Source organism: Antechinus flavipes, chromosome 6 (genome assembly GCF_016432865.1).
Source record: "Antechinus flavipes isolate AdamAnt ecotype Samford, QLD, Australia chromosome 6, AdamAnt_v2, whole genome shotgun sequence".
NCBI classification, from domain to species: Eukaryota; Metazoa; Chordata; class Mammalia; order Dasyuromorphia; family Dasyuridae; genus Antechinus; species Antechinus flavipes.
Window position 1 is genome coordinate 7,576,793 of NC_067403.1, and position 25,708 is coordinate 7,602,500.

The 25,708-nt window shown below is 45.4% G+C and overlaps 1 protein-coding gene across 1 annotated transcript in view; it reads left to right on the forward strand.

The window, feature by feature from the left end:
* The window catches only part of CD38 (CD38 molecule), a 98,474-nt gene extending 82,323 nt beyond the window's left edge, over positions 1-16,151 (forward strand). The window contains exons 6-8 of the mRNA XM_051967248.1: positions 518-610; positions 783-869; positions 13,982-16,151. Coding sequence (XP_051823208.1) covers positions 518-610; positions 783-869; positions 13,982-14,042 — 241 coding nt within the window. The 3' untranslated portion in view covers positions 14,043-16,151. The remainder of the gene's footprint in view (positions 1-517; positions 611-782; positions 870-13,981) is intronic.
* Positions 16,152-25,708: the final 9,557 nt, after the last annotated feature.

Consider the following 25,708-nt stretch of genomic DNA (forward strand, 5'->3'; position numbering starts at 1 on the left):
CTTATATGAGCACATATGTCACAATTTTATGTGTGTATGTATGTATAAACACTTATATGTTCCTATACAACTCATATGTACATTTGTGTGTATGTGTGTGTATCTATATTCACAGTTGTATGTGCATTTATTCCCTCATGACATATCTGGCTCACCAAAAGAACTTGGGAAAAGCCCATCCCAAGTGGATCACGCCAGTGTATAGTGAGAAGTCCTCACGCCCTGATGTCCACTCAGACCTCTGGGAGGACATCTGCTGTTGGCTAGAGATGGGTCTCAACGTGTAGCTTGCCCCCTTCCCTTTAGTGCCTTCAGACTGGGGATGTCTTGGGCAGAGCAAGGTCGCCCAGATGGCTGCCTGGCTGCCGCCTTGCAGAGCGGAAAGCGCGCCTTCGTCCCAAACGGGCGCTTTGTGGTCCCCTGTGCTCGGCGGGCAGTCATGTCCAGCAGCCAGGGAGAGCCCGCGCCTTGGCTCATTATTGAACGCCGCCTCTGCTCTGTGTCCCCTCTGTCTCAGCATTTTCGGGAGCGTGGAGGTTCACCGTCTGAATCCCAACAGAGTCCACCTGATGAAGGTCTGGGTGATACACAACCTCGGCGCGCAGTCAAGGTAACCGGGCACTCACAAGTGCTCTGCTCGCCACCATCCCACAATGCATCCCTGAGATGTCGTTGGGACGTCTTTAAAGGCAGCCGCTGCTCTCAGGGAAACTGAGTTTATCTGGACAGTGGGCAGGAGGCAGGGAAGTGCAGATCCTCATCTTTTCTTTTTCCTCTTCCAGGGACTCATGTTCAACATCTTCCATCAAGGAGCTGAAATCCATTTTAGAAGGCAGGAACATTGAGTTCTCCTGCGAGGGTGACCACAGGTAATGGCTTTCTCTAAGAATAGAAAGAAGCAGCATCTTAACTTTCTGAGAAATTTTTTCCCCGTTCTCATCCGTGACCCAAAGTATCTGTCACTGAGCCTTATATGTCCCGTCCTGGGCTCCCAGCTCGGCCCTCACCATCTCCTCTCCCAGAGTGGCTCAATTTTGGAGCCCCAAGGACCTCCGAGGTCAGCTGCTCTGATGAAGAACCCAATTAGCTTAGCTTCCTTCATTTCTTAATGGAGACGAAGAAGGAGAAATGGTCCTTTGACTCTGAGCCCAATTTCACATTTGAGAAAGGGGGTCCTGCCTATTTCAGAAGATGGTTGCGAACAATCTTTGGAAGACTCAAAGGAGAGCTATTGCTCTTGCTTTTGTGATGGCTATTTCCCATACCTGGAATTCCTGTCTCCCCTTCTGCCTCCTGGATTTGCTCCTTCAAGCAGAAATCCCCCCTCTTGTGGACCTGTCTCTTCCATTCTTCCCTGCCTCCTCCCCTGGCCATCTCTGAAGCTTTGGAGGCTATCTTCCACTTACATGTATGTACATGCACACACACATATAACACACGTGTGAACATATGGGTATGTGTATATATAACTTCAGATACATATACATACACACATATACATGTGTGTATATATATGTATATGTATGTGTTTGTTTTTTCCCCATGCAGTCTCTCCCATTAGATGGTAAGCTTTGTGAGGGCAGGGATTTTATCTTGCCTTTTTTTTTTTTTTTTTTTTTGTATCTCCAGTGCTTAACATCTAGTAAATGCTTAATAAATTAACATTTGTTGTCTGATTAACTACCATCAGTCCCTTCTCCCCCTTTCTCCTCCCTCTTCACTAGAACGTCATTGTCCTTGTTCTTAACATGCTTCCCCACAAATCTTACAACCCCCCCGAGAGATAGGAATGAAAAACTTGAATCTAGATGCTGGCTAAAACTTCTAAGGTACAAAGGGTTGGTTCCAAGCAAGCTTTGCAATTGGGGATTTTTGACTAATGTCATAGGAAAACATATTCCAATTTTTATTTTAGTTGGAAAGGAGCTGAGAAATAATCAGAATATGATAAGGCCATACTATGACCTTCGAAGGCTTAATTGTCCTTCTATCTCCTAAAGTATTTAGCACATTACTTTGCACATGATAGACACTTATTAGAAGTAAATGAATGAAATCTATAAATGTTACAGATATTTTGAATTGTTTCAATGAAACCTCCAAATTTATTCATCACTTTCATAAAATTTTTCACTGATCTTCCTTCCCTTCCAACCTCTCTCCCACTCTTCGCAACTAACTTCCCAACTTCCCCCCTTCCCAACTAACTTCCCAACTTCCCCCCTTCCAACTAACTTCCCAACTTCCCCCCTTCCCAACTAACTTCCCCCCTTCTCAACTAACTTCCCAACTTTCCCCCTTCCCAAGTAACTAACTTCCCAACTTTCCCCCTTCCCAACTAACTTCCCAACTTTCCCCCTTCCCAAGTAACTAACTTCCCAACTTTCTCCCTTCCCAACTAACTTCCCAACTTCCCCCCTTCCCAACTAACTTCCCAACTTCCCCCCTTCCCAACTAACTTCCCCCCTTCCCAACTAACTTCCCAACTTCCCCCCTTCCCAACTAACTTCCCAACTTCCCCCCTTCCCAACTAACTTCCCCCCTTCTCAACTAACTTCCCAACTTTCCCCCTTCCCAAGTAACTAACTTCCCAACTTTCTCCCTTCCCAACTAACTTCCCAACTTTCCCCCTTCCCAAGTAACTAACTTCCCAACTTTCCCCCTTCCCAACTAACTTCCCAACTTTCCCCCTTCCCAACTAACTTACTTCCCAACTTCCCAACTTCCCAACTTCCCAACTTTCTCCCCAACTAACTTCCCAATTCCCCCCTTCCCAACTAACTTCCCAATTCCCCCCTTCCCAACTAACTAACTTCCCCCCTTCCCAACTAACTTACTTCCCAACTAACTAACTTCCCCCCTTCCCAACTAACTAACTTCCCCCCTTCCCAACTAACTTCCCCCCTTCCCAACTAACTTCCCCCCTTCCCAAGTAACTAACTTCCCCAACTAACTTCCCAACTTTCCCCCTTCCCAACTAATTTCCCAACTTCCCCCCTTCCCAACTAACTTCCCAACTTCGCCCCTTCCCAACTAACTTCCCAACTTCTCCCTTCCCAACTAACTTCCCAACTTTCCCCTTCCCAACTAACTTCCCAACTTTCCCCCTCCCAACTAACTTCCCAACTTCCCCCCTTCCCAACTAACTTCCCAACTTTCTCCCCAACTAACTAACTTCCCAACTTCCCCCTTCCCAACTAACTAACTTCCCAACTTTCCCCCTTCCCAACTAACTAACTTCCCAACTTTCCCCCTTCCCAACTAACTAACTTCCCAACTTCCCCCCTTCCCAACTAACTTCCCAACTTCCCCCCTTCCCAACTAACTTCTCAACTTCCCCCCTTCCCAACTAACTTCCCAACTTTCCCCCTTCCCAACTAACTTCCCAACTTTCCCCCTTCCCAACTAACTTCCCACTTCCCCCTTCCCAACTAACTTCCCCCCTTCCAACTAACTTTCCCCCTTCCCAACTAACTAACTTCCCCTCTTCCCGACTAACTTCCCAACTTCCCCCTTCCCAACTAACTTCCCAACTTCCCCCCTTCTCAACTAACTTCCCAACTTCCCCCCTTCTCAACTAACTTCCCAACTTCCCCCCTTCTCAACTAACTTCCCAACTTCCCCCCTTCTCAACTAACTTCCCAACTTTTCCACTTCCCAACTTCCCCCTTCCCAACTAACTAACTTCCCAACTTCCCCCTTCCCAAGTAACTAACTTCCCAACTTTCTCCCTTCCCAACTAACTTCCCAACTTCCCCCTTCCCAAGTAACTAACTTCCCAACTTCTCCCTTCCCAACTAACTTCCCAACTTCCCCCTTCCCAACAAACTAACTTCCCAACTTCCCCCCTTCCCAACTAACTTCCCAACTTTCCCTCTTCCCAACTAACTTCCCAACTTCCCCCCTTCCCAACTAACTTCCCAACTTCCCCCCTTCCCAACTAACTTCCCAACTTCCCCCTTCCCAACTAACTTCCCAACTTCCCCCCTTCCCAACTAACTTCCCAACTTCCCCCCTTCCCAACTAACTTCCCAACTTCCCCCTTCCCAACTAACTTCCCAACTTCCCCCTTCCCAACTAACTAACTTCCCAACTTCCCCCTTCCCAACTAACTAACTTCCCAACTTCCCCCTTCCCAACTAACTTCCCAACTTCCCCCTTCCCAACTAACTTCCCAACTTCCCCCCTTCCCAACTAACTTCCCAACTTCCCCCCTTCCCAACTAACTTCCCAACTTCCCCCTTCCCAACTAACTTCCCAACTTCCCCCTTCCCAACTAACTTCCCCCCTTCCAACTAACTTTCCCCCTTCCCAACTAACTTCCCCTCTTCCCGACTAACTTCCCAACTTCTCCCCTTCCCAACTAACTTCCCAACTTTCCCCCTTCTCAACTAACTTCCCAACTTTCTCCCTTCTCAACTAACTTCCCAACTTTTCCACTTCCCAACTTTCCCCCTTCCCAACTAACTAACTTCCCAACTTTCCCCCTTCCCAAGTAACTAACTTCCCAACTTTCTCCCTTCCCAACTAACTTCCCAACTTTCCCCCTTCCCAAGTAACTAACTTCCCAACTTCTCCCCTTCCCAACTAACTTCCCAACTTTCCCCCTTCCCAACTAACTTCCCAACTTCGCCCCTTCCCAACTAACTTCCCAACTTCCCCCCTTCCCAACTAACTAACTTCCCAACTTCCCCCCTTCCCCCTTCCCAACTAACTTCCCAACTTCCCCCCTTCCCAACTAACTTCCCAACTTCCCCCCTTCCCAACTAACTAACTTCCCAACTTTCCCTCTTCCCAACTAACTTCCCAACTTCCCCCCTTCCCAACTAACTTCCCAACTTCCCCCCTTCCCCCTTCCCAACTAACTAACTTCCCAATTCCCCCCTTCCCAACTAACTTCCCAACTTCTCCCTTCCCAACTAACTTCCCAACTTCCCCCCTTCCCAACAAACTAACTTCCCAACTTCCCCCCTTCCCAACTAACTTCCCAACTTTCTCCCCAACTAACTAACTTCCCAACTTTCCCCCTTCCCAACTAACTTCCAACTTTCCCCCTTCCCAACTAACTTCCCAACTTCCCCCCTTCCCAACTAACTTCCCAACTTCCCCCCTTCCCAACTAACTTCCCAACTTCCCCCCTTCCCAACTAACTTCCCAACTTCCCCCCTTCCCAACTAACTTCCCAACTTCCCCCCTTCCCAACTAACTCCCCCCTTCCAACTAACTTTCCCCTTCCCAACTAACTAACTTCCCCTCTTCCCGACTAACTTCCCAACTTCCCCTTCCCAACTAACTTCCCAACTTCCCCCTTCTCAACTAACTTCCCAACTTCCCCCCTTCTCAACTAACTTCCCAACTTCCCCCTTCTCAACTAACTTCCCAACTTCCCCCTTCTCAACTAACTTCCCAACTTTTCCACTTCCCAACTTCCCCTTCCCAACTAACTAACTTCCCAACTTCCCCCTTCCCAAGTAACTAACTTCCCAACTTTCTCCCTTCCCAACTAACTTCCCAACTTTCCCCCTTCCTTCCCAAGTAACTAACTTCCCAACTTCTCCCTTCCCAACTAACTTCCCAACTTCCCCCTTCCCAACAAACTAACTTCCCAACTTCCCCCCTTCCCAACTAACTTCCCAACTTTCCCTCTTCCCAACTAACTTCCAACTTCCCCCTTCCCAACTAACTTCCCCCCTTCCAACTAACTTTCCCCCTTCCCAACTAACTTCCCCCTTCCCAAGTAACTAACTTCCCAACTTCTCCCCTTCCCAACTAACTTCCCAACTTTCCCCCTTCTCAACTAACTTCCCAACTTTCTCCCTTCTCAACTAACTTCCCAACTTTTCCACTTCCCAACTTTCCCCCTTCCCAACTAACTAACTTCCCAACTTCCCCTTCCCAAGTAACTAACTTCCCAATTCCCCCTTCCCAACTAACTTCCCAACTTTCCCCCTTTCCAAGTAACTAACTTCCCAACTTTCTCCCTTCCCAACTAACTTCCCAACTTCCTTCCAACTAACTTCCCAACTTCGCCCCTTCCCAACTAACTTCCCAACTTCCCCCTTCCCAACTAACTAACTTCCCAACTTTTTCCCAACTAACTTCCCAACTTCCCCCTTCCCACTAACTTCCCAACTTCCCCCTTCCCAACTAACTAACTTCCAACTTTCCCCCTTCCCAACTAACTTCCCAACCCCCCAACCCAACCTTCCCCCCCCCAACTAACTAACTTCCCAACTTCCCCCCTTCCCAACTAAACCCAACTTCTCCCTTCCCAACTAACTTCCCAACTTCCCCCTTCCCAACAAACTAACTTCCCAACTCCCCCCTTCCCAACAAACTAACTTCCCACTTCCCAACTAACTAACTTCCCCCTTCCCAAAAACTTCCCAACTTTCCCTCCCAACTAACTTCCCAACTTCCCCCCTTCCCAACTAACTTCCAACTTCCCCCTTCCCACTAACTTCCCAACTTCCTTCCCAACTAACTTCCAACTTCCCCCCTTCCAACTTCCCCCTTCCAACTAACTTCCAACTTCCCCCCTTCCCAAAAACTTCCCAACTTTCCCCCTTCCCAACTTCCCAACTTCCCAACTTTCCCCCTTCTCAACTAACTTCCCAACTTTCCCCCTTCCCAACTAACTAACTTCCCAACTTCCCCCTTCCCAACTAACTTCCCAACTTTCCCCCTTCCCAACTAACTTCCCAACTTCCCCTTCCCAACTAACTTCCAACTTCCCCCTTCCCAACTAACTTCCCCCTTCCAACTAACTTTCCCCCTTCCCAACTAACTAACTTCCCCCTTCCCAACTAACTAACTTCCCCCTTCCAACTAACTTCCCAACTTTCCCCCTTCTCAACTAACTTCCCAACTTTCCCCCTTCTCAACTAACTTCCCAACTTTTCCACTTCCCAACTTTCCCCCTTCCCAAGTAACTAACTTCCCAACTTTCCCCCTTCCCAAGTAACTAACTTCCCAACTTTCTCCCTTCCCAAGTAACTAACTTCCCAACTTTCCCCCTTCCCAAGTAACTAACTTCCCAACTTTCTCCCTTCCCAACTAACTTCCCAACTTCCCCCCTTCCCAACTAACTTCCCAACTTCCCCCCTTCCCAACTAACTTCCCAACTTCCCCCTTCCCAACTAACTTCCCAACTTCCCCCCTTCCCAACTAACTAACTTCCCAACTTTCCCCCTTCCCAACTAACTAACTTCCCAACTTCCCCCTTCCCAACTAACTAACTTCCCACTTTCCCCCTTCCCAACTAACTTCCCAACTTCCCCCCTTCCCAACTAACTTCCAACTTCTTCCCCCCTTCCCAACTAACTTCCCAACTTCCCCCCTTCCCAACTAACTAACTTCCCAACTTCCCCCCTTCCCAACTAACTTCCCACTTCCCCCTTCCCAACTAACTTCCCAACTTCCCCCTTCCCAACAAACTAACTTCCAACTTCCCCCCTTCCCAACTAACTTCCCAACTTTCTCCCCAACTAACTAACTTCCCAACTTTCCCTCTTCCCAACTAACTTCCCAACTTTCCCCCTTCCCAACTAACTTCCCAACTTTCCCCCTCCCAACTAACTTCCCAACTTCCCCCCTTCCCAACTAACTTCCCAACTTCCCCCTTCCCAACTAACTTCCCAACTTCTCCCCTTCCCAACTAACTTCCCAACTTTCCCCTTCCCAACTAACTTCCCAACTTTCCCCCTTCCCAACTAACTTCCCAACTCCCCCCTTCCCAACTAACTTCCCAACTTTCCCCTTCCCAACTAACTTCCCAACTTCCCCCCTTCCCAACTAACTTCCCAACTTTCTCCCCAACTAACTAACTTCCCAACTTTCCCCCTTCCCAACTAACTTCCCAACTTCCCCCTTCCCAACTAACTTCCAACTTCCCCCCTTCCCAACTAACTTCCCAACTTTCCCCCTTCCCAACTAACTTCCCAACTTCCCCCTTCCCAACTAACTTCCCCCCTTCCAACTAACTTTCCCCTTCCCAACTAACTAACTTCCCCTCTTCCCGACTAACTTCCCAACTTCTCCCCTTCCCAACTCCCCCCTTCCCACTAACTTCCCAACTTTCCCCCTTCTCAACTAACTTCCCAACTTTCCCCCTTCTCAACTAACTTCCCAACTTTTCCACTTCCCAACTTTCCCCCTTCCCAACTAACTAACTTCCCAACTTTCCCCCTTCCCAAGTAACTAACTTCCCAACTTCTCCCCTTCCCAACTAACTTCCCAACTTTCCCCCTTCCCAAGTAACTAACTTCCCAACTTTCTCCCTTCCCAACTAACTTCCCAACTTTCCCCTTCCCAACTAACTTCCCAACTTCCCCCCTTCCCAACTAACTTCCCAACTTCCCCCCTTCCAACTAACTAACTTCCCAACTTTCCCCCTTCCCAACTAACTTCCCAACTTTCCCCCTTCCCAACTAACTTCCCAACTTTCCCCCTTCCCAACTAACTTCCCAACTTCCCCCCTCCCAACTAACTTCCCAACTAACTTCCCAACTAACTAACTTCCCAACTAACTTCCCAACTTCCCAACTTCCCCCTTCCCAACTTCCCAACTAACTTCCCAACTAACTAACTTCCCAACTAACTAACTTCCCAACTTCCCAACTTCCCAACTAACTTCCCCCCTTCCCAACTAACTTCCAACTTTCTCCCCAACTAACTTCCCAACTTTCCCCCTTCCCAAGTAACTAACTTCCCAACTTTCCCCTTCCCAACTAACTTCCAACTTCCCCCTTCCCAACTTCCCCCTTCCCAACAAACTAACTTCCCAACTAACTTCCCAACTTTCCCCTTCCCAACTAACTTCCCAACTTCCCCCCTTCCCAACTAACTAACTTCCAACTTCCCCCCTTCCCAACTAACTTCCCAACTTCTCCCTTCCCAACTAACTCCCAACTTTCCCCCTTCCCAACAAACTAACTTCCCAACCCCCCTTCCCAACTAACTTCCAACTTTCTCCCCAACTAACTAACTTCCCAACTTTCCCCCTTCCCAACTAACTTCCCAACTTTCCCCTTCCCAACTAACTTCCCAACTTCCCCCCTTCCCAACTAACTTCCCAACTTCCCCCTTCCCAACTAACTTCCAACTTCCCCCTTCCCAACTAACTTCCCAACTTTCCCCTTCCCAACTAACTTCCCAACTTCCCCCTTCCCAACTAACTTCCCAACTTCCCCCCTTCCCACTAACTTCCCAACTTCTCCCCTTCCCAACTAACTAACTTCCCAACTTTCCCCCTTCCCATCTAACTAACTTCCCAACTTTCCCCCTTCCCAACTAACTAACTTCCCAACTTCCCCCCTTCCAACTAACTTTCCCCTTCCCAACTTCCCAACTAACTTCCCAACTTTCCCCTTCCCAACTAACTTCCCAACTTTCCCCCTTCCAACTAACTTCCCAACTTCCCTCCTTCCCAACTAACTTCCCCCCTTCCAACTAACTTTCCCCTTCCCAACTAACTAACTTCCCCTCTTCCCGACTAACTTCCCAACTAACTTCCCCCTTCCAACTAACTTCCCCTTTCCCAACTAACTCCCAACTTTCCCCCCTTCCAACTAACTTCCAACTTTCCCCCCCTTCCCAACTAACTAACTTCCCAACTTTCCCCTTCCCAACTAACTAACTTCCCCCTTCCCAACAAACTAACTTCCCAACTAACTTCCCAACTAACTTCCCAACTAACTTCCAACTTCCCCCTTCCAACTAACTAACTTCCCAACTAACTTCCCAACTTCCCAACTTCCCAACTTCCCCCCCCCAACTAACTTCCCAACCCCCCTTCCCAACTAACTAACTTCCCAACTTTCCCCTTCCCAACTAACTAACTTCCCAACTTTCCCCCTTCCAACTAACTAACTTCCCAACTTTCCCCTTCCCAACTTCCCAACTAACTTCCCCCCTTCCAACTAACTAACTTCCCCCCTTCCCAACTAACTTCCAACTTCCCCCTTCCCAACTAACTAACTTCCCAACTTCCCCCCTTCCAACTAACTTCCCAACTTCTCCCTTCCCAACTAACTTCCCAACTTCCCCCTTCCCAACAAACTAACTTCCCAACTTCCCCCCTTCCCAACTAACTTCCCAACTTCCCAACTTCCCAACTAACTTCCCAACTTCCCCCTTCCCAACTAACTTCCCAACTTTCTCCCCAACTAACTTCCCAACTTTTCCACTTCCCAACTTTCTCCCCAACTAACTTCCCCCTTCCCAACTAACTAACTTCCAACTTCCCCCCTTCCCAACTAACTTCCCCCTTCCAACTAACTTCCCAACTTTCTCCCTTCCCAACTAACTTCCCAACTTCCCCCCTCCCAACTAACTTCCCAACTTCCCCCCTTCCCAACTAACTTCCAACTTTCCCCCTTCCCAACTAACTTCCCAACTTCCCCCCTTCCCAACTAACTTCCCAACTTCTCCCCAACTAACTAACTTCCCAACTTCCCCCTTCCCAACTAACTTCCCCCTTCCCCCCTTCCCAACTAACTTCCCAACTTCCCCCCTTCCCAACTAACTTCCCAACTTCCCCCTTCCCAACTAACTTCCCAACTTCCCCCCTTCCAACTAACTTCCCCCTTCCCCCCTTCCAACTAACTTCCCCCTTCCCAACTAACTAACTTCCCCTCTTCCCGACTAACTTCCCAACTTCTCCCCTTCCCAACTAACTTCCCAACTTCCCCCTTCTCAACTAACTTCCCAACTTCCCCCTTCTCAACTAACTTCCCAACTTTTCCACTTCCCAACTTCCCCCTTCCCAACTAACTAACTTCCCAACTTCCCCCTTCCCAAGTAACTAACTTCCCAACTTTCTCCCTTCCCAACTAACTTCCCAACTTTCCCCCTTCCCAAGTAACTAACTTCCCAACTTTCTCCCTTCCCAACTAACTTCCCAACTTTCCCCCTTCCCAACTAACTTCCCAACTTCCCCCCTTCCCAACTAACTTCCCAACTTCCCCCTTCCAACTAACTAACTTCCCAACTTCCCCCTTCCCAACTAACTTCCCAACTTCCCCCTTCCCAACTAACTTCCCAACTTCCCCCTTCCCAACTAACTTCCCAACTTCCCCCCTCCCAACTAACTTCCCCTTTTCCCAACTAACTTCCCCCCTTCCCAACTAACTTCCCCCCTTCCCAACTAACTTCCCCCCTTCCCAACTAACTTCCCCCCTTCCAACTAACTTCCCCCTTCCCAACTAACTTCCCAACTTCCCAACTAACTTCCCAACTTCCCTCCTTCCCAACTAACTTCCCCCTTCCCATCTAACTTCTCCCCTTCCCAACTAACTTCCCAACTTCCCCCTTCCCAACTAACTTCCCAACTTCTCCCCTTCCCAATTAACTTCCTTCCTTCTCTCCTTCCCTCCTTCCTTTTCTTCCTCCTTCCCTCCCGCCCTCCTTCCTTCCTTCCTTCCCTCTTTCCCCAATTGGGTTTAAGTGACTTGCCCAGGGTTACCCAGCTAGGAAGTGTTTGGTGTCTTAGGTCACATTTGAACTTGGGTCCTCCTGACTTCAGGGCCCATGCTCTATCCACTGTGCCATCCAGCTGCCCCCGAAATTATTGCCTCTTTTTAATTTTTTTCTCACCTGGGTCCCCCCATCTCTTAGCTGAACATATCCAAGAGAACAGGAAAGGACTTAGACACTATTGTCAGGATCACAGCTCTCATTGACTGAGATGTAGTTAATTGCTTAGTGTTTTTCATAAAATCCCAGCATCTCAGAGTTGCACAGTCCAGTGCTCAGACACAAAAACAGGCAGGGAAAGTCACCGGGGTGACCAGGCTCCCCAAACTCTGCCTCTTGCATTCTCTTCTTTCAAGATATACAATTTACAGCCATAATCTAAAACTCAGGGTTGAGGCCCAATTCCATAGATGCTGGACTCGTCCTACTTTCAAAGCTACCTCCGGGAAACCTCACAGTGGCAAGAAGCCTTATTAAGGCTGATGGCCCTTCTGCCTTCTCCATCCACAATCTAATGACCCTCTCTCCAATTGTGACGAAGAAAAATAACATTTTGGTCAATGAGAATTAGAAAATAGGGTTAGGTCAGTGTAGTCCACAGAGAAGATTGATAAACGCAAATCCTCCCCGCCTTAGCTTAAATGGAGAGCAGCAAAACCCTTCTGCAAGAGGGTGATCAGGAGGATTTAGACACATCCAGACAAATATTCACACACTGGGAGAATGATTCTTGTTTTGCTTTTGATGGGAAGATTGATTGCCAAGCCCAGCTTGCTTACCGGAGGGCCAACAGCTACCACTGCTCGGTATTTCCATCAGAAAGAGGAAGCTGGTTAGAAGCCAGCAGCGTGCTCCCTTTCTGTTGGAAACACCCCAGGGAAGGGCACGGATTCTGGGCACGGCTTCTCACCACACCCCGTTTCCTCTGGAAGCAGTTAGAGGTCCCCAACAACCCTCCCTCTGAACCCCCAGAGCTGGTGTATGGTGAAAGGGAGGCCCAAGGGATGCTTTTTAATGTGACTCTTCATAAATGCAATTAGATTTGGGGGAGGGAGGGCTGGACAAGGTCCCCTGCCTCACTTTCCCCTCCAGAGCCTCTGGGTCGAATGGCCAGGGATAGATCAGGATGGGTAGAGATGGCCCAGAGGCACTGGGAGACCTCAGCCTTTTTATGCCCAGGTCTTCAACAGATCTCCAGATCAGTGATGAAGACTGGGCAGCAATTGAGGCAAACGATGGCCTCTTTCATTTAGTCCAAAAAGACCTAAATAAATGAATGGATGAATCTGGGAGGGGAAGGCGCTCAGGGTCTCTGGCCAAAGCAGAAATGGCTGCTGTTTATATTCAATCTGAGTCAATCAGGACCCAAAGAAGGCCCAAATGGGGCTTGACCGGGGACAGACTGGTGACCGATGAAAATCAGATTGCTTTTGTTTTAAGGGATGGTCCTTAAGCAATATAGCCAGTAAACTCCAAGGTACCTCAGGAGAGTTCAGATGTGCAAGAGAAAAGAAAAAAGTGCCTTAAAGAGTATTTGTAGGTAAGGACATGATATCCTATATAGACAGAGGTGGGAAAGAAGAAAGGGAAAGAGGGAGAAAGAAGGAAAGAAAGGGAAAAAAGAAAAGCAAGAAAACATTTTAAAGATATAGAAAATTGGTTCCTAAGGAAATCTTGTGGATTTCCACTCTAACTCCAGGGCTTGAAAATACAGGAAAAAAGTCATTGGTCAAGAATCTATCCCCAAATCAGCCATAGGCACATCCTTCCTCCAACTATTTTGGAGCTGTTCCTGCTCTAAGACACTTATTGAGTCACAGATGACCAGGTCCTCATAGTCAGTGGTCACGGGGGCCAACAACAAACCATTCTAGGCAGTCATAGGGCGAGAACGTTCAAGGATATGGAAAAAAGGCCATTCTGAGTGAGAAATGACCATCTCTTTGGTAGGTTTTTGGCATTTATGTTGGGAGAAGTTAGAGACAAGACTCAATGTAAATCGGCCCCCAGACATGGAGACCCTTGTGTGCCAAGCTGAGGTTTTCATTCTTTAGCACATCCCCACTAAAATAGGAAAGTTATGTATTCTAAACTTCTGCTCTTGGACTTGAGGCAGCTTCCGTGGATAGAGCTCTGGACTTGGAATCTAAATGTTTGTGAGATCAAATCTGGCCTCGGATACTTAGTGACCTTTGGCAGGTCACGTCCCTCTTTGCCTCAGTTTCCCCATCTGTAAAATGAGCTGGAGAAGGACATGGCAGAACACTCCAATGTCTCTGCCTAGAAAATCCCAAATGGGATCACGAGTCGGACACAACTGAACAGTAACCCTCAGGTTTTATCATGTAATCGTCCAGACCTGGTTCACATCCCTCTGGACAAGATATTTAATTGTGACCATTACATGAGGATACTCACATGGGTGGAGGGCAGAGGGCGCCGGCGGGGACGTGAGCCGTGGCGGCCGTGTCTCCTCGGACTAAATGCTTGTTTCCTCTCATCGAAGGGCCGTTCAACTCATCCAGTGTGTGGGAAACCCCGAGGAACCAGCCTGCAGAGCCTGTTGAACGGAGCCTTGAAGTGCCTTTGGAACAGAAGCATATTATGCAGTGTTAATTTGCCTTCATCTAGAACAGCTGGCACAGAGAAGGCAAACATGTCAAGGAGAGAATCTCTCATGATCTAGACGACCTTCCGAGGGCAAGCTGGTTTAATTCAAACACGGATGCTTTTGTGCCTCATGAAAACTCGACAAAAATGATTTACAGTAATCGTGTTTTATCTGGGGCAGCTAGGGGACTCTAGAGTGGAGAGAGCACCGGCTCTGGAGTCGGGAGGCCCCGAGTTCAAATACGCCCGAACGCACTTAACATTAGCTGTGTGATCCTGAGCGAATCATCCTATCCCCATTGCCTCAGGAAAAAACCAAGGAAACAAACAAGTAGCAGTTATGATTTAGCTAGATGTTCTGATATTTGGCAATAAACAATTATTGGATCAAGATAGGAGCATGACATTTGTATCAAATAACTTATTATTTAGTGTTTCTCCATAAGAAACACGAAAGTGTCGTGTCTACATTGGTACCGTACTTCTACTGAATATATAGCTATAGGTAGATAGATAGATATCCCAAGGAACATTGATTTGCATCCTAATAAGTGCCTTTCATTTGGTGCTTTTCCAAAAGCACGGGGCTTCCATTTCTGGGGATCTGAGTGCATTTCTCCTGCCAGTATTTCTACGTCACCAAACTAGCTGTGTATCATTTAAGCCTCTCTGCCTCGGTTTTTCCTTTCTGTAAAATGGAGAGAATAACTGTATCTACCTATTATGGTTCTGGCAAAGATGAAATGAGATAAAAGATGTCAAGGATTTTGTAAACCATACAGAGCTAATGCAAATGCATATTATTATTATCATAGTTATTGTTGTCCTCTGGAAGCCCAGATGAAAACTTCGACTTCCCCACGTTTGCTTTCTTTTAGGCCAGACTGGCTTTTTCTTGGGTCTGGCTGATTCGGACACTTGTCCGCCAGCCTTTCTTCCCCATTTCCTCGGGGACCTCCTTTTGCTCTAGACTAGCGACCCAAGACCTCCTGGAAGGGGACGGGCTGCCTCCAAGCCCAGCCATCACCACTGGGAAGTTTTCCCCGGCAGGGAGCTACGCTGCCAGCCCTGCCCTCTGAGCCCACCGAGCGAGCCCCAGACCCCCCACCCCCTCTGGCTAGTCCAGCTTGCCCACGAGAGCGATCGTTCTGGAGCCAAGCCCCCCGCCCCAGAGGGTAAAGGCCTTCCTCCGAGAATCGCCCTCCCCATCAGTCACCTCTCTAGGATAGAGCTTTCTACCGCGGAGGAAGCTTGCGCACACGCCCTGCTGCCAAGGGCTTTGGTGCTCCGGGAGCGGGGCAGCTTCATCCTTAGGGAGGGAGAAGCAGGGCACTGGGTCAGAGGGGACCTCGGCCCCTTACGGCTCTAGGCACTTCACCCGCCAGCCTCCGTCTCCCGAGTTAGAGAAGGAAATGGCGAACCCTGCGCTATCTCTGAGAAACCCCCAGCGGGGTCATGGGGAGCCGATGGGACAAAGGATGGAGCAACAAAAATAAGTGTGTATAAATGCACACCCCCCCCCACATACATGTACTGCACACATGTGGGCACAGATACACAATACAACACATAAACACGTGTGTGCAAATATGTGCGCACATACACACATTTATATACACACACACACACACACATACACACGAGAGACCTTATGAGAAAGGACGCAAAGTGGGGAGGGCTTGCAGTCTCAAGGGTAGAAGGAGGAACACGCCCATTCGCAGGCAAGGACAAAGAGACAGGGATTGAGGGGGAGCCATCTCCCTGCCCCCCCCCCCCAAATCGATGCCGATCCTGAGCAGAGCTCCCCAGCACCCAAGCAGCGGCCCCCATAGCCATCCGCCCGTTACTCCAGACCTCACCCACTACCCACGTGCCCTTCAAGTAGGAAGCCGGGGGCAGAGGGGACCCAGCCCGGGAGGTTCCCATTTCCTGTCTGAAGGGTTCTCACTGTCCTGGTCAAGGTCCAAATGTGGAGAGCAGCTGTTTTAGCAGAAGGAAGACCTTTTTAGCTCTCTGTTGTTATACGGAAATATAATTATGTAATAAAGTCATGCTGTTACTTTAAATGACTCGTGAGCGCCTCATTGAGTCAATCTCTCTAAGCCTCAGCACGAATACCGGGACTGGTCCCTAGGAGGCTGGGCTCCAAATCAGTCTGTCAACATTTATGAAGCACCTACTATGTGCTAAGGATACAAAAGGAGGCAAGAGCCATTCCCTGCCCTCAAGGAGCTTGCAATCGGCTGGAGGAGTGAATGGGACAAGGGTGGGGAAAATATAGAGAGCAGTAGTGGGGCTGAACAGCTACTGCCTCCTCTGCCTGAAGCTTTGGGTTAGGGTCCCAGCTTTCTAATCCCGGACTTCACAGAAAAGTGGCTTCTAAGGGAGATCACCAGCCCTTATCACCTTTCTGTATCCCCAGGCAACACAATCTACAAACACTGGCTTCTATTCTTGAGCCCCAAATCTCCTATTATTCTAATCTCTAGCCTGCAGAAAGCTCAGTCTCTTCTGTAATTCCATTTGAGACAAGTTCTGGAGTTTCAGGAAGCTGCCCTGCCCTGCTGCTGTTTCCAGTCATGGTCCCCTAGGCAGAGGAAGTGACTGGTGGAGATCAGGGGAGCTGGAGATTCTTCAGATGGCCCACATTTCCTAAATATTAATTGGAATTCTCTTCCCTTTTTCACCCAAGTAAGAGTGACCACAAAACTAAATCTTTATCACCATTTAGAACACTCCCCAAAATTATTCTAGGAAGAAAAAGATGCCTTTTCTCAAGTTTCTTTCACAGTAATTATAATTACAGAGCGTTTAGTATAGCGGGGAGTTTTTTTGTTTCTGGGTCTACAAATGTGGTATTTGGTGGTGGTTGTCTTTATGCAAGACCATAAGCCTTGAGTGGGACGGATAAATAGCCAGAAATATACTGCTAAATATAAACAGTCCATTTTTGTATTTTTATTTTTGGAGGCAATTGAATCAACTGACGTGCCCAAGGTCACACAACCAGTAAGTGTCTGAGGCTGAATTTGAACTCGCGTCCTCCTGACGTAAGAGTCAATGCGCTATCTACTGCATCATTTAGCTGCCTCACAACAACCCATTTTTAAATTTAATCTTATTATTAACATTAACTCCGTCTTTTTTTTTTTTTTTTAAAGTCGAGCTGAGCTTCTTAGACTTTTTCCACTCATGACTCCTTTTTGTCCAACAAATTTTTACATGATCCCAGGTATATTGATATATAAAAGAAATATAGAAATCAAACATTTACTGATAATAAATCATAATTTCATGATCCCTTCATTTAGTTATGAGTATCTCCTATGGATTTGTGAGCCACAGTTTAAGAAGTGGGGTCTTGACAATTGACAAAACAATATATCTATATTCCATTGACAAAAATTTATAAAAATAAAAACGATACATCGAGCCCCAATTTGTAGTATTTGTTGATGCCCAAGATAAAATACTCAACACTGCAAATTTAACAATCTAGCCTGTTCTTGCTGACTCCAATATACCCTTAGCCATGGTTTAATTAAACAAAAAAAAAAAAAAAAAACAAAAAAAAAAAACACCTCATTTCTGTGATTCTTAAAGGACTGCAAAGTGCTTCCTCACAACTACTCTTTGCTTCCCAATTCCAAGTCTCCCTCAGGGGACCACACGCCCATTTGCTCAGTTTCCTAGTTTGTAGCCTTTACCTTGGGCTTCATTTTTCTCTAGTTCCAAGACCCTCTTACATGCTAGTCCCAAACCAAACCAGACTCTGTGCAAAGAAGCCAATAGACAGCAGCATAGCCTCAGCTGATCTCATTTTGTATTCTGGAGCCATCAGACTGGGGACACTCGGCTCCCATGCAAATAGATCCATTCCAAAGATTAAGCTGACATTAAAGAAATCTGGAGTTGGTCTCAGAGGACAGAGTGACACAAGGAGACAATGACAACGCAGTACCTTTAAATTCCCTATCGTTCAGATGAAAAAGCCTCTTTGCTTTCTTACCTTTCCAATATTTGCAAAAACCCACATGACTTGACAAAATGTCACATTTCAGAAATCTGGGATTTAAGGAGTTTGTAAAATGTCACAGATAAAGCATCCCCCAGTGCATCTTCTCACTTGAAATTTTCATAAACTATATATGAGGTGACATTTAGCCATAACGTTACATAATTGTGTTCTTGTGTGCACGGTGTGATAGCCATATTTTATCGCTTCTTTTTTTATTCTCAGGAGCACATTAAGTCAAGAGTTCACTCCACTAGTCCAATATGAATGCCTAAGACCCGAGTCCTCTCATGGACAGCCGGAGATGTTTTAGCCAGAGTCTGTAGATGGATTGTAAGGGGTTCATGAACTTGGATGAGAAAGAAGGATATCTTTATTTTCACCTACTTCTAACTGAACACACTATTTTTTATTAACTAGTACAACTAGTATTTCCTTTACTGATGTAAAAATATGACTCTAAGAAGGGCTCCATAGGGCTTCCCTACACCACCAAAGGGATCCCCGAACTAATGCAAAAAATATTAACCATTGTCTTAGAGATACTTTCTTTTTCCATCTCCTTTTTCCCTCTTACCCCATTAAACCAGTGAAAAACAAGGAAATTTCTTTTATCAGAAATTTATAGTCAAAGATGGGCTGAGTTATACTTCTCTGCCGGGAGGGAAGTGTGCTGTCTAACTGTGGGAACTCTAGAATTGTGTTAGTCATCACATCGATCGGAATCCTTCAAAGTCCTTCAAATCTTTGCCACGTCGATGATACAGACGGTTCTTGGTTCTCTGCTCACTTCATTCTACAACATACCGCAACCCCGCTCCCCCCCCCATGATTTCTTATAGCACGATAGCATTTCATTGTTTTCACAGAGCGTAATTTACTGTGCAATTCTCCAGCTGATGAGCCCTCCATTACTTCCAGTTCTTTACCATCACAAAAAGAATTGCTCTTTTTCATATTTTTGTACTTAGGGAGCCTTTCCTTCCTTATCTGGTCTCCATGGAGTAGAGGTTCAGCAGTGGGATCACTGGGATAAAGGGTAGGCAGAATTTAATCACTTTGGGGGACACTGTGAGTACTTGGCAGTTATTACAGACCAATTTAAGTGGCCACAAAAACTCCTAGCATAGGAGACAATTTGGTACCGTGTCCCCCAAAGTAGAAGGTAATAGTTGTTCTTTTTCAACAACATCCATGTGGAAACTTTTTGCTAATTCCAAACATATAGCAGGAATCTCACATACCAGGAGTTTTTAGTCACTTAATTTAGTCCATAATGACCGCCAAGTACCCACAATGTACAAAGCACTTTACTGGGCACTAGTGGGGACAGAATGGTCTGGTCTAAAACACTTTGGATTAGAGTCCAGAATCCAGAGTTCTAGCCCAACTCAGCCACAGCCTGTGTGACCTCTCTCTGGATCTCAGCATCCTTACTCAGAAAATGAAGGCAGGTGAACTAGATTATCACTTAGGGTGCATTAAATGGAACCGTAGTGCTGGGCCTGAAGTCAAGACCACGTGAGTTCAGATGTGGCCTCATGTGGTGCACAGAGGAATTGGTCTGTTCCCCCCCCCCCCAAAAAAAAAACCCAAACCTATAAAAATGAGATCTCAAACTCCTCCAGCTCCCATTTCCCATCCCCACCCTCTTCAATCTCCCTCCAATCTGTATGCCCAGGACTCCCTACTCCAGTTATTCAAGTGAAATCTCTACCTCTTTCCTTTCCCCACTCTTTGCCTCAGGATGAATTTTGCTGCTTTTCTGGTGTCTTATTAAAGTATGATTAAAATCCTATTTTTTTTTTTTACCACGAATCATGTCCTTTCCTGATGAGCACCCAAAAAACAAGATGTGCCTGCTTCCATTTCATAATTTTATAAATTAAGTATCTATTCACTGGAGATGAGGAAACAAGTCATTTACCTTTTTGAAGCTATTTCTTATGAGTTACACTGGACTTTTAAAAAAAAATAGATTTCTTTCCATTAAAAAAACATTTACTTTTGCTTTCTTTCACTTCCTCTACTCCCTTCCTTAAAAAATTAGAGGAAAATCATTATAACACTTACATATTCCAGCAAAAAAAGTGCTATTAGACCTTTTCCCCAAATTCGAATTACTCTGTAGATTTAGTACACCTCCTTTGATTTGGAAATGAGTAGCATCCTTTATCTTCAGTCCTTTAGAATCATGCTTAACTGTATTGGATTACTTGCTCTCTAGGGGAGGGGGGGTGAAAGGAGGGTAAAAAATTTGGAATACAAAGTTTTAAAAAGGTAAACTATTTCTATGTATTTTGAAAAGTAAAAAGCTACTATTATTATTATTTAAAAAGAATCATGTTTAATCAGAATTGTAAAGTCTTTCAAAGCTATCCATTTTTACAATAATACCTTAATTGGATTGAAACAATTGTCTTGGTTCTGCTCCATTCTCTATGTATCAATTCATACAACTCTTGCCAGATTCCTCTGAAATTATCCCCTTTATCATTTGTTACAGCACAGTAATTATCCACTACTTCATATGATGTAATTTGTTAGCTAATACTCAATAGATGGGTACCACCTGAGTTTCCTAGGTTTTTTGCTACTACCAAAAAAAAAAAAGAGTTATAAATTATTAATAAAAATAAGTCCTTTCTCTCTTTATCTGATCTCTTTGAGATAAAGGACTATGGGTGGTACTGATAGGTCATGACATATGCACAGTTTGGCAACTTTGGGGCATAGTTCCAACTCGCCAATGGTAGAAAAATGCAAGGTATATTAAACCTGTCGCCACATACATGTTAGAAATTGGGCTGGATGGAGGCAGCTAGGTGGTGCAGTGGACCCGAGTTTAAATTTGGTCTCAGACACTTAACACGTCCTAGCCGTGTGACCCTGGGCAAGTCACTTAACCTCAATTGCCTCAGCAAAAAAAGAAAGAAAGAAAGAAATTGGGATGGCCCTTTATCCAACAGGACAATCTCCCTCAGAAGCAGGGTTGTTTTCTATTCCTTTAAACAGTGGAAATGCTCTGGCTATAATTACACTCCTCTCTTCCTCCCTTTCTTCCTTCCCTTTCTTCCTCCCCCCCCTGCCTTCCTTCTCCTTCTCCCTCTTCCTCTCCCTCTCTCTCTCATGTTAACAAATTTGCAATATGGGCTATATTGTATATTTAGATCTCTTTTTGGGACTATATTTCCTCATCCACTGCCAGAGAGCCATCCTTTATAATAAAGTATGAAAAAAGGAAGAAATAAAACTTCACAAAGCTAAACATATTTTTGAAGTCTGACATTATATGCAGAGTTTCCCACCACTTTAGAACATAATGCTATGTGTAAAGCTATCTATGAGCAGTGCCAAACAGAGACTTAATGCTTGTTGAACAGATAAGCGAACCATTTCATGGATGCAAGCCTCTTTCGGAGATCCTTATGATCCTTTTGAAAATAATAGAAAAGTGGTAAATAATAATTGCGTAAAACGTTTGCTACAATGTGGGTATAATTATCAAAATTTGTTAAGGGGACCGGATCTGGAATCTAAAAATCCCCAGGCTGCTCAGGTCCACCGTGTTCAGCGAAGTCAGGCAGCATCTCGTTGCCTAAATCTGGCAAGCTTTCACCACGCCCGCCCTCGTAACTCAGAGGGCAATCACCTCTCTTTACATCTAATATCTGCTCTAAGCAGACTTGGCAGCGATTCCTGAACAAGTGGAAGATGTTACACAAGATGCCCATCTTTTCCATCAATTAACCTTTGAGTCTCCTTGTGGGAATTCATTCAAAGGTTTTTCACAGTACATGTAACAAAACGAATCTCTAAGCTGAGCAAAAAGTTTCCACGTGGATGTTGTTGAAAAAGAACAACTCTCTCACATATTAATTCAGTTATCTTTCAGTTTTGGTCTTATCCACTGATGTCTTACTTGTCTCTCGATTACATGAATCCTTTCTTTCATTGGCAATAGCATTATGGATTTTCACTTGAACAAATGATAGCAACTTATATTTATATAACATCTTTTTCAAGTTATTTTTCTTTCTCTCTCTTTCCCCTTAGCAACTTACACTCACAAAACTAGAGTTCACAAGCCCCCATCGGTACGTTCACCATAATAATAAGCCCGCTGATATGATTAGTTCGAAGGAAAGGCATTGACTGAAATGGCACAGTAACAACAATAGTTATAATACATTCCCTTATAACACTGAAACACGCCCTATCCCACAAATACACGGGACCAATACTGATGGCCTTTTCTTAATATGTGTCTTCAAAGTCCTTTACAAACATTGTCTCACTTTATCCTCACAACAATACTGAAAAACAGGTATTATTATTTTATTAGCTCCAATTTACAGGTGGGAAACTGAGGCAAACAGGGTTATGTGACTTTGCCCAGGGTCACACAGACAATTATTTGGTGTCACAACCTCTGTTCGGTGCTATCTTTCACTAATGGGTTTCTTCTGGGTCATATTTTGAATCAGAAAACCTGAATCAGGATCCCTTTGCTATTTATCGTATATGTTCTTGACTAAGGTATTTAATATCCTGATTCTCAGTGTCCTTGTTGCTAAAAATGAAAAGGGTGGATTAGAGACGATCTGAGATCTAAACCGGTGATCTAGTGGGTTTCATAACATGGTAGCATGTGCCCTTCTGGTCCTAGCTGCTGAACCCCAGCTGCTCTCAAGAGCAGCAGCAAAGTAACTACAAAGAACCTAGGAGAAGTCTTTGTCCTAGGAAGGACATCTACCTTTACAGGAAAAAACTGATAAATAGAAGAATCATTTAGTGTGTGTGTGTGTGTGTGTGTGTGTGTGTGTGTGTGTGTACATACACACACACAATTAGAAAAGGCCATCATTTGATATATTTATATGTAAATATAAATATGGAGATATGGATATATGTGTACCTGCTTTTGGATTTCCTCATTGGAGGCAAACGTTAGCCTTTTTGCTGGTGGATTGGAGCCGGATAAATGTCTAAAAGCTATTCAGAGCTTAATTTTGAAAAATTACTTCATAATTTTGAAAAAGGGAGAGACGAAGCATGAGTGATGATAATTTGGAGCAAAAATAAGGTGTGACTATAATGTCGTAAAACGTATTCTTTCTCTCATGGGACACAGAACCTACTCTGAATGTAAATCCAAAGTGGAATTCTAGCCACCACCAGACCCATTTTTGGGGAAGCAATTAAAGTAATAAGTGGGCAGCTTCAGAAAGGGATTATTTTGAGCAACATTTAATCCCAAATCAGAAGACCTAGATCCTGATTCTTTTCTGTCCTTCACTAGTTGGGTGACCTGGCAAAGCCATTTGTTCATTATGCTTTCTTTTTCTATAAAGCTTCCATAAATGGATGAAATCTCCAAGCTCTCCTCTATCTCTCATAGTTTAGGATTTGAAACCATCAGTGGGAGTTTTAGTTCTAATTTATTTTTTAAAAAAGCAATCGCCTTTAAAGTATATTTTGCATTTACTATAGACATGTTCATATAATAAGCAGATAATATTTTTTAAACTTCTAGGTCTAGAGTTGGTCAGAATCTCAGAGGTCATCTAGTCCGCCTTCCCATAAGAGAAAAACTAAGGACAAGGGTGGTAAAGTGACCTGCCTAAAATCATCCCAGGGGTGAGAGGCAGAGGTGGAAGCGGTTTCACCAAACACTTCCCCGTCTCCATTTGGTTCAGCTTTGTAGGAGACTCTCACAGTAATTTCAGATGACACTCTGTAGACCATGAGTCTAAAATCTATTTGGTCAAAGAGATTTTTTTTTTTAATCTTTCACTGTATTTTTCAGTCCCTTTCCTAAGATATCAAATAAGAACAAATTATAGGTGGAATGATCCAAGTGAACAAGAAACCAGCTTATCTATTAAGTTAAAAACAAAATCAAAACCAAATTCCCAGCAGGATTATATGGTCCTTTAGGTCAGGGCCCAGCCTACGTCCCTTTAAGATAGTGCTTCTCAAACTTTCTGTTCCCAGAAGCCCTTACGTTTTTAAAAATTCCTGAGGACCATCCCAGCCCATGAGCTTGTGTCTATGTGGGTTTTCTCTATTGATATTTATATATTAGATCTGAAAAATTCTTAGGATTATTAGGAAAAGTTTTGATCTTATAGACCCCTTGATGGGATCTCGGGGAATCTCAGAGGTCTGAGCACCACACTTTGAAATCTACTGCTTTCACAGAAAAAAAAAATTACCAAAAAATCCCTCTCCTTCCCAATTCACCAACAACTAGCATCAGAATCTGAAGGCCACACTTGATTTCAAGGAGCCTGAGAAAGTCATGTGACTTCTTCTAGGTGAGCCTTAGAAACGCTCTACAGTTATCAGGCACGGTTTCACAAACGCATAGTTCTTCACCAAGTCATTCTCTAGAACACAAGAAAGTCACGAATAGCAGCCGCTTCAATAAAATGTATAGTCACCGCTCCTTGCTGCTCCAGCGCTAAATGTTGTGAGCTGCCCCTTAGCAACAGAAGAGCCTCCTGCCAACGGTCATGAAGAGATGACGTCTTAGGATTTAGAGGGATGTGGATGGCCACAGCATGAGCCAAAGGCTGACTTAGACCTTGGCAGACCTTGCTGAAGGGACGTTTGAACTATGTCTTCCTAGCACAAAACAAAGTGGAAATTTGGGAGCCAACCAGGGCATTAGAGTAATGTCATTTGCTAATTCAGCTGATTATAGCTTCTCCCCTTCCCTACAGTGTGGTATTATTTAGGAAAAAATTCTCTAGCTGGCAGAGAAGATACCTACCGGACAGAAATACAGGTTTAGCCTAACTAGTAGGCCAGTGGAAGCCTTTGGGATTTAAAGAGAGAGAGGGAAATAAGGAGAGACATAGAGAGAGACAGAGAGAGAGAGAGACAGAGAGAGAGAATGACAGAATGACAGAGAGAGAGAGAGAGAGAGAGAGAGAGAGAGAGAGAGACAGACAGAGACAGAGACAGACAGACAGAGAGAGACAGAGAGAGACAGAGAGAGACAGTGAGAGAGACAGAGCGAGAGAGACAGAGACAGAGAGAGACAGAGAGAGAGACAGAGACAGAGAGAATGACAGAGAGAGAAACACAGAGAGAGAGAGACAGAGAATGACAGAGAGAGAAAGAGAGAGAAACAGAGAGAGATAATGGCAGAGAGAGAGAGAGATAATGGCAGAGAGAGAGAGAGAATGGCAGAGAGAGAGAATGACAGAGACAGAGAATGACAGAGAGAGAGAGAGAGAGAGAGAGAGACAGAGAGAGAGAGAGAGAGAGAGAGAGAGAGAGAGAGAGAGAGAGAGAGAGAGAGAGAGAGAGAGAAGGACAGAGAGAAAGAGAATGACAGAGAGAGAGAGAATGACAGAGAGAGAATGACAGAGAGAGAGAGAGAATGACACAGAGAGAGAGAGAGAATGACAGAGAGAGAGAGAGAATGACACACACAGAGAGAGAGAATGACACACACACAGAGAGAGAATGACACACAGAGAGAGAGAGAATGACACAGAGAGAGAGAGAGACAGACAGAGAAAGAGAATGACAGAGAGAGAAAGAGAATGACAGAGAGAGAAAGAGAATGACACAGAGAGAAAGAGATTGACAGAG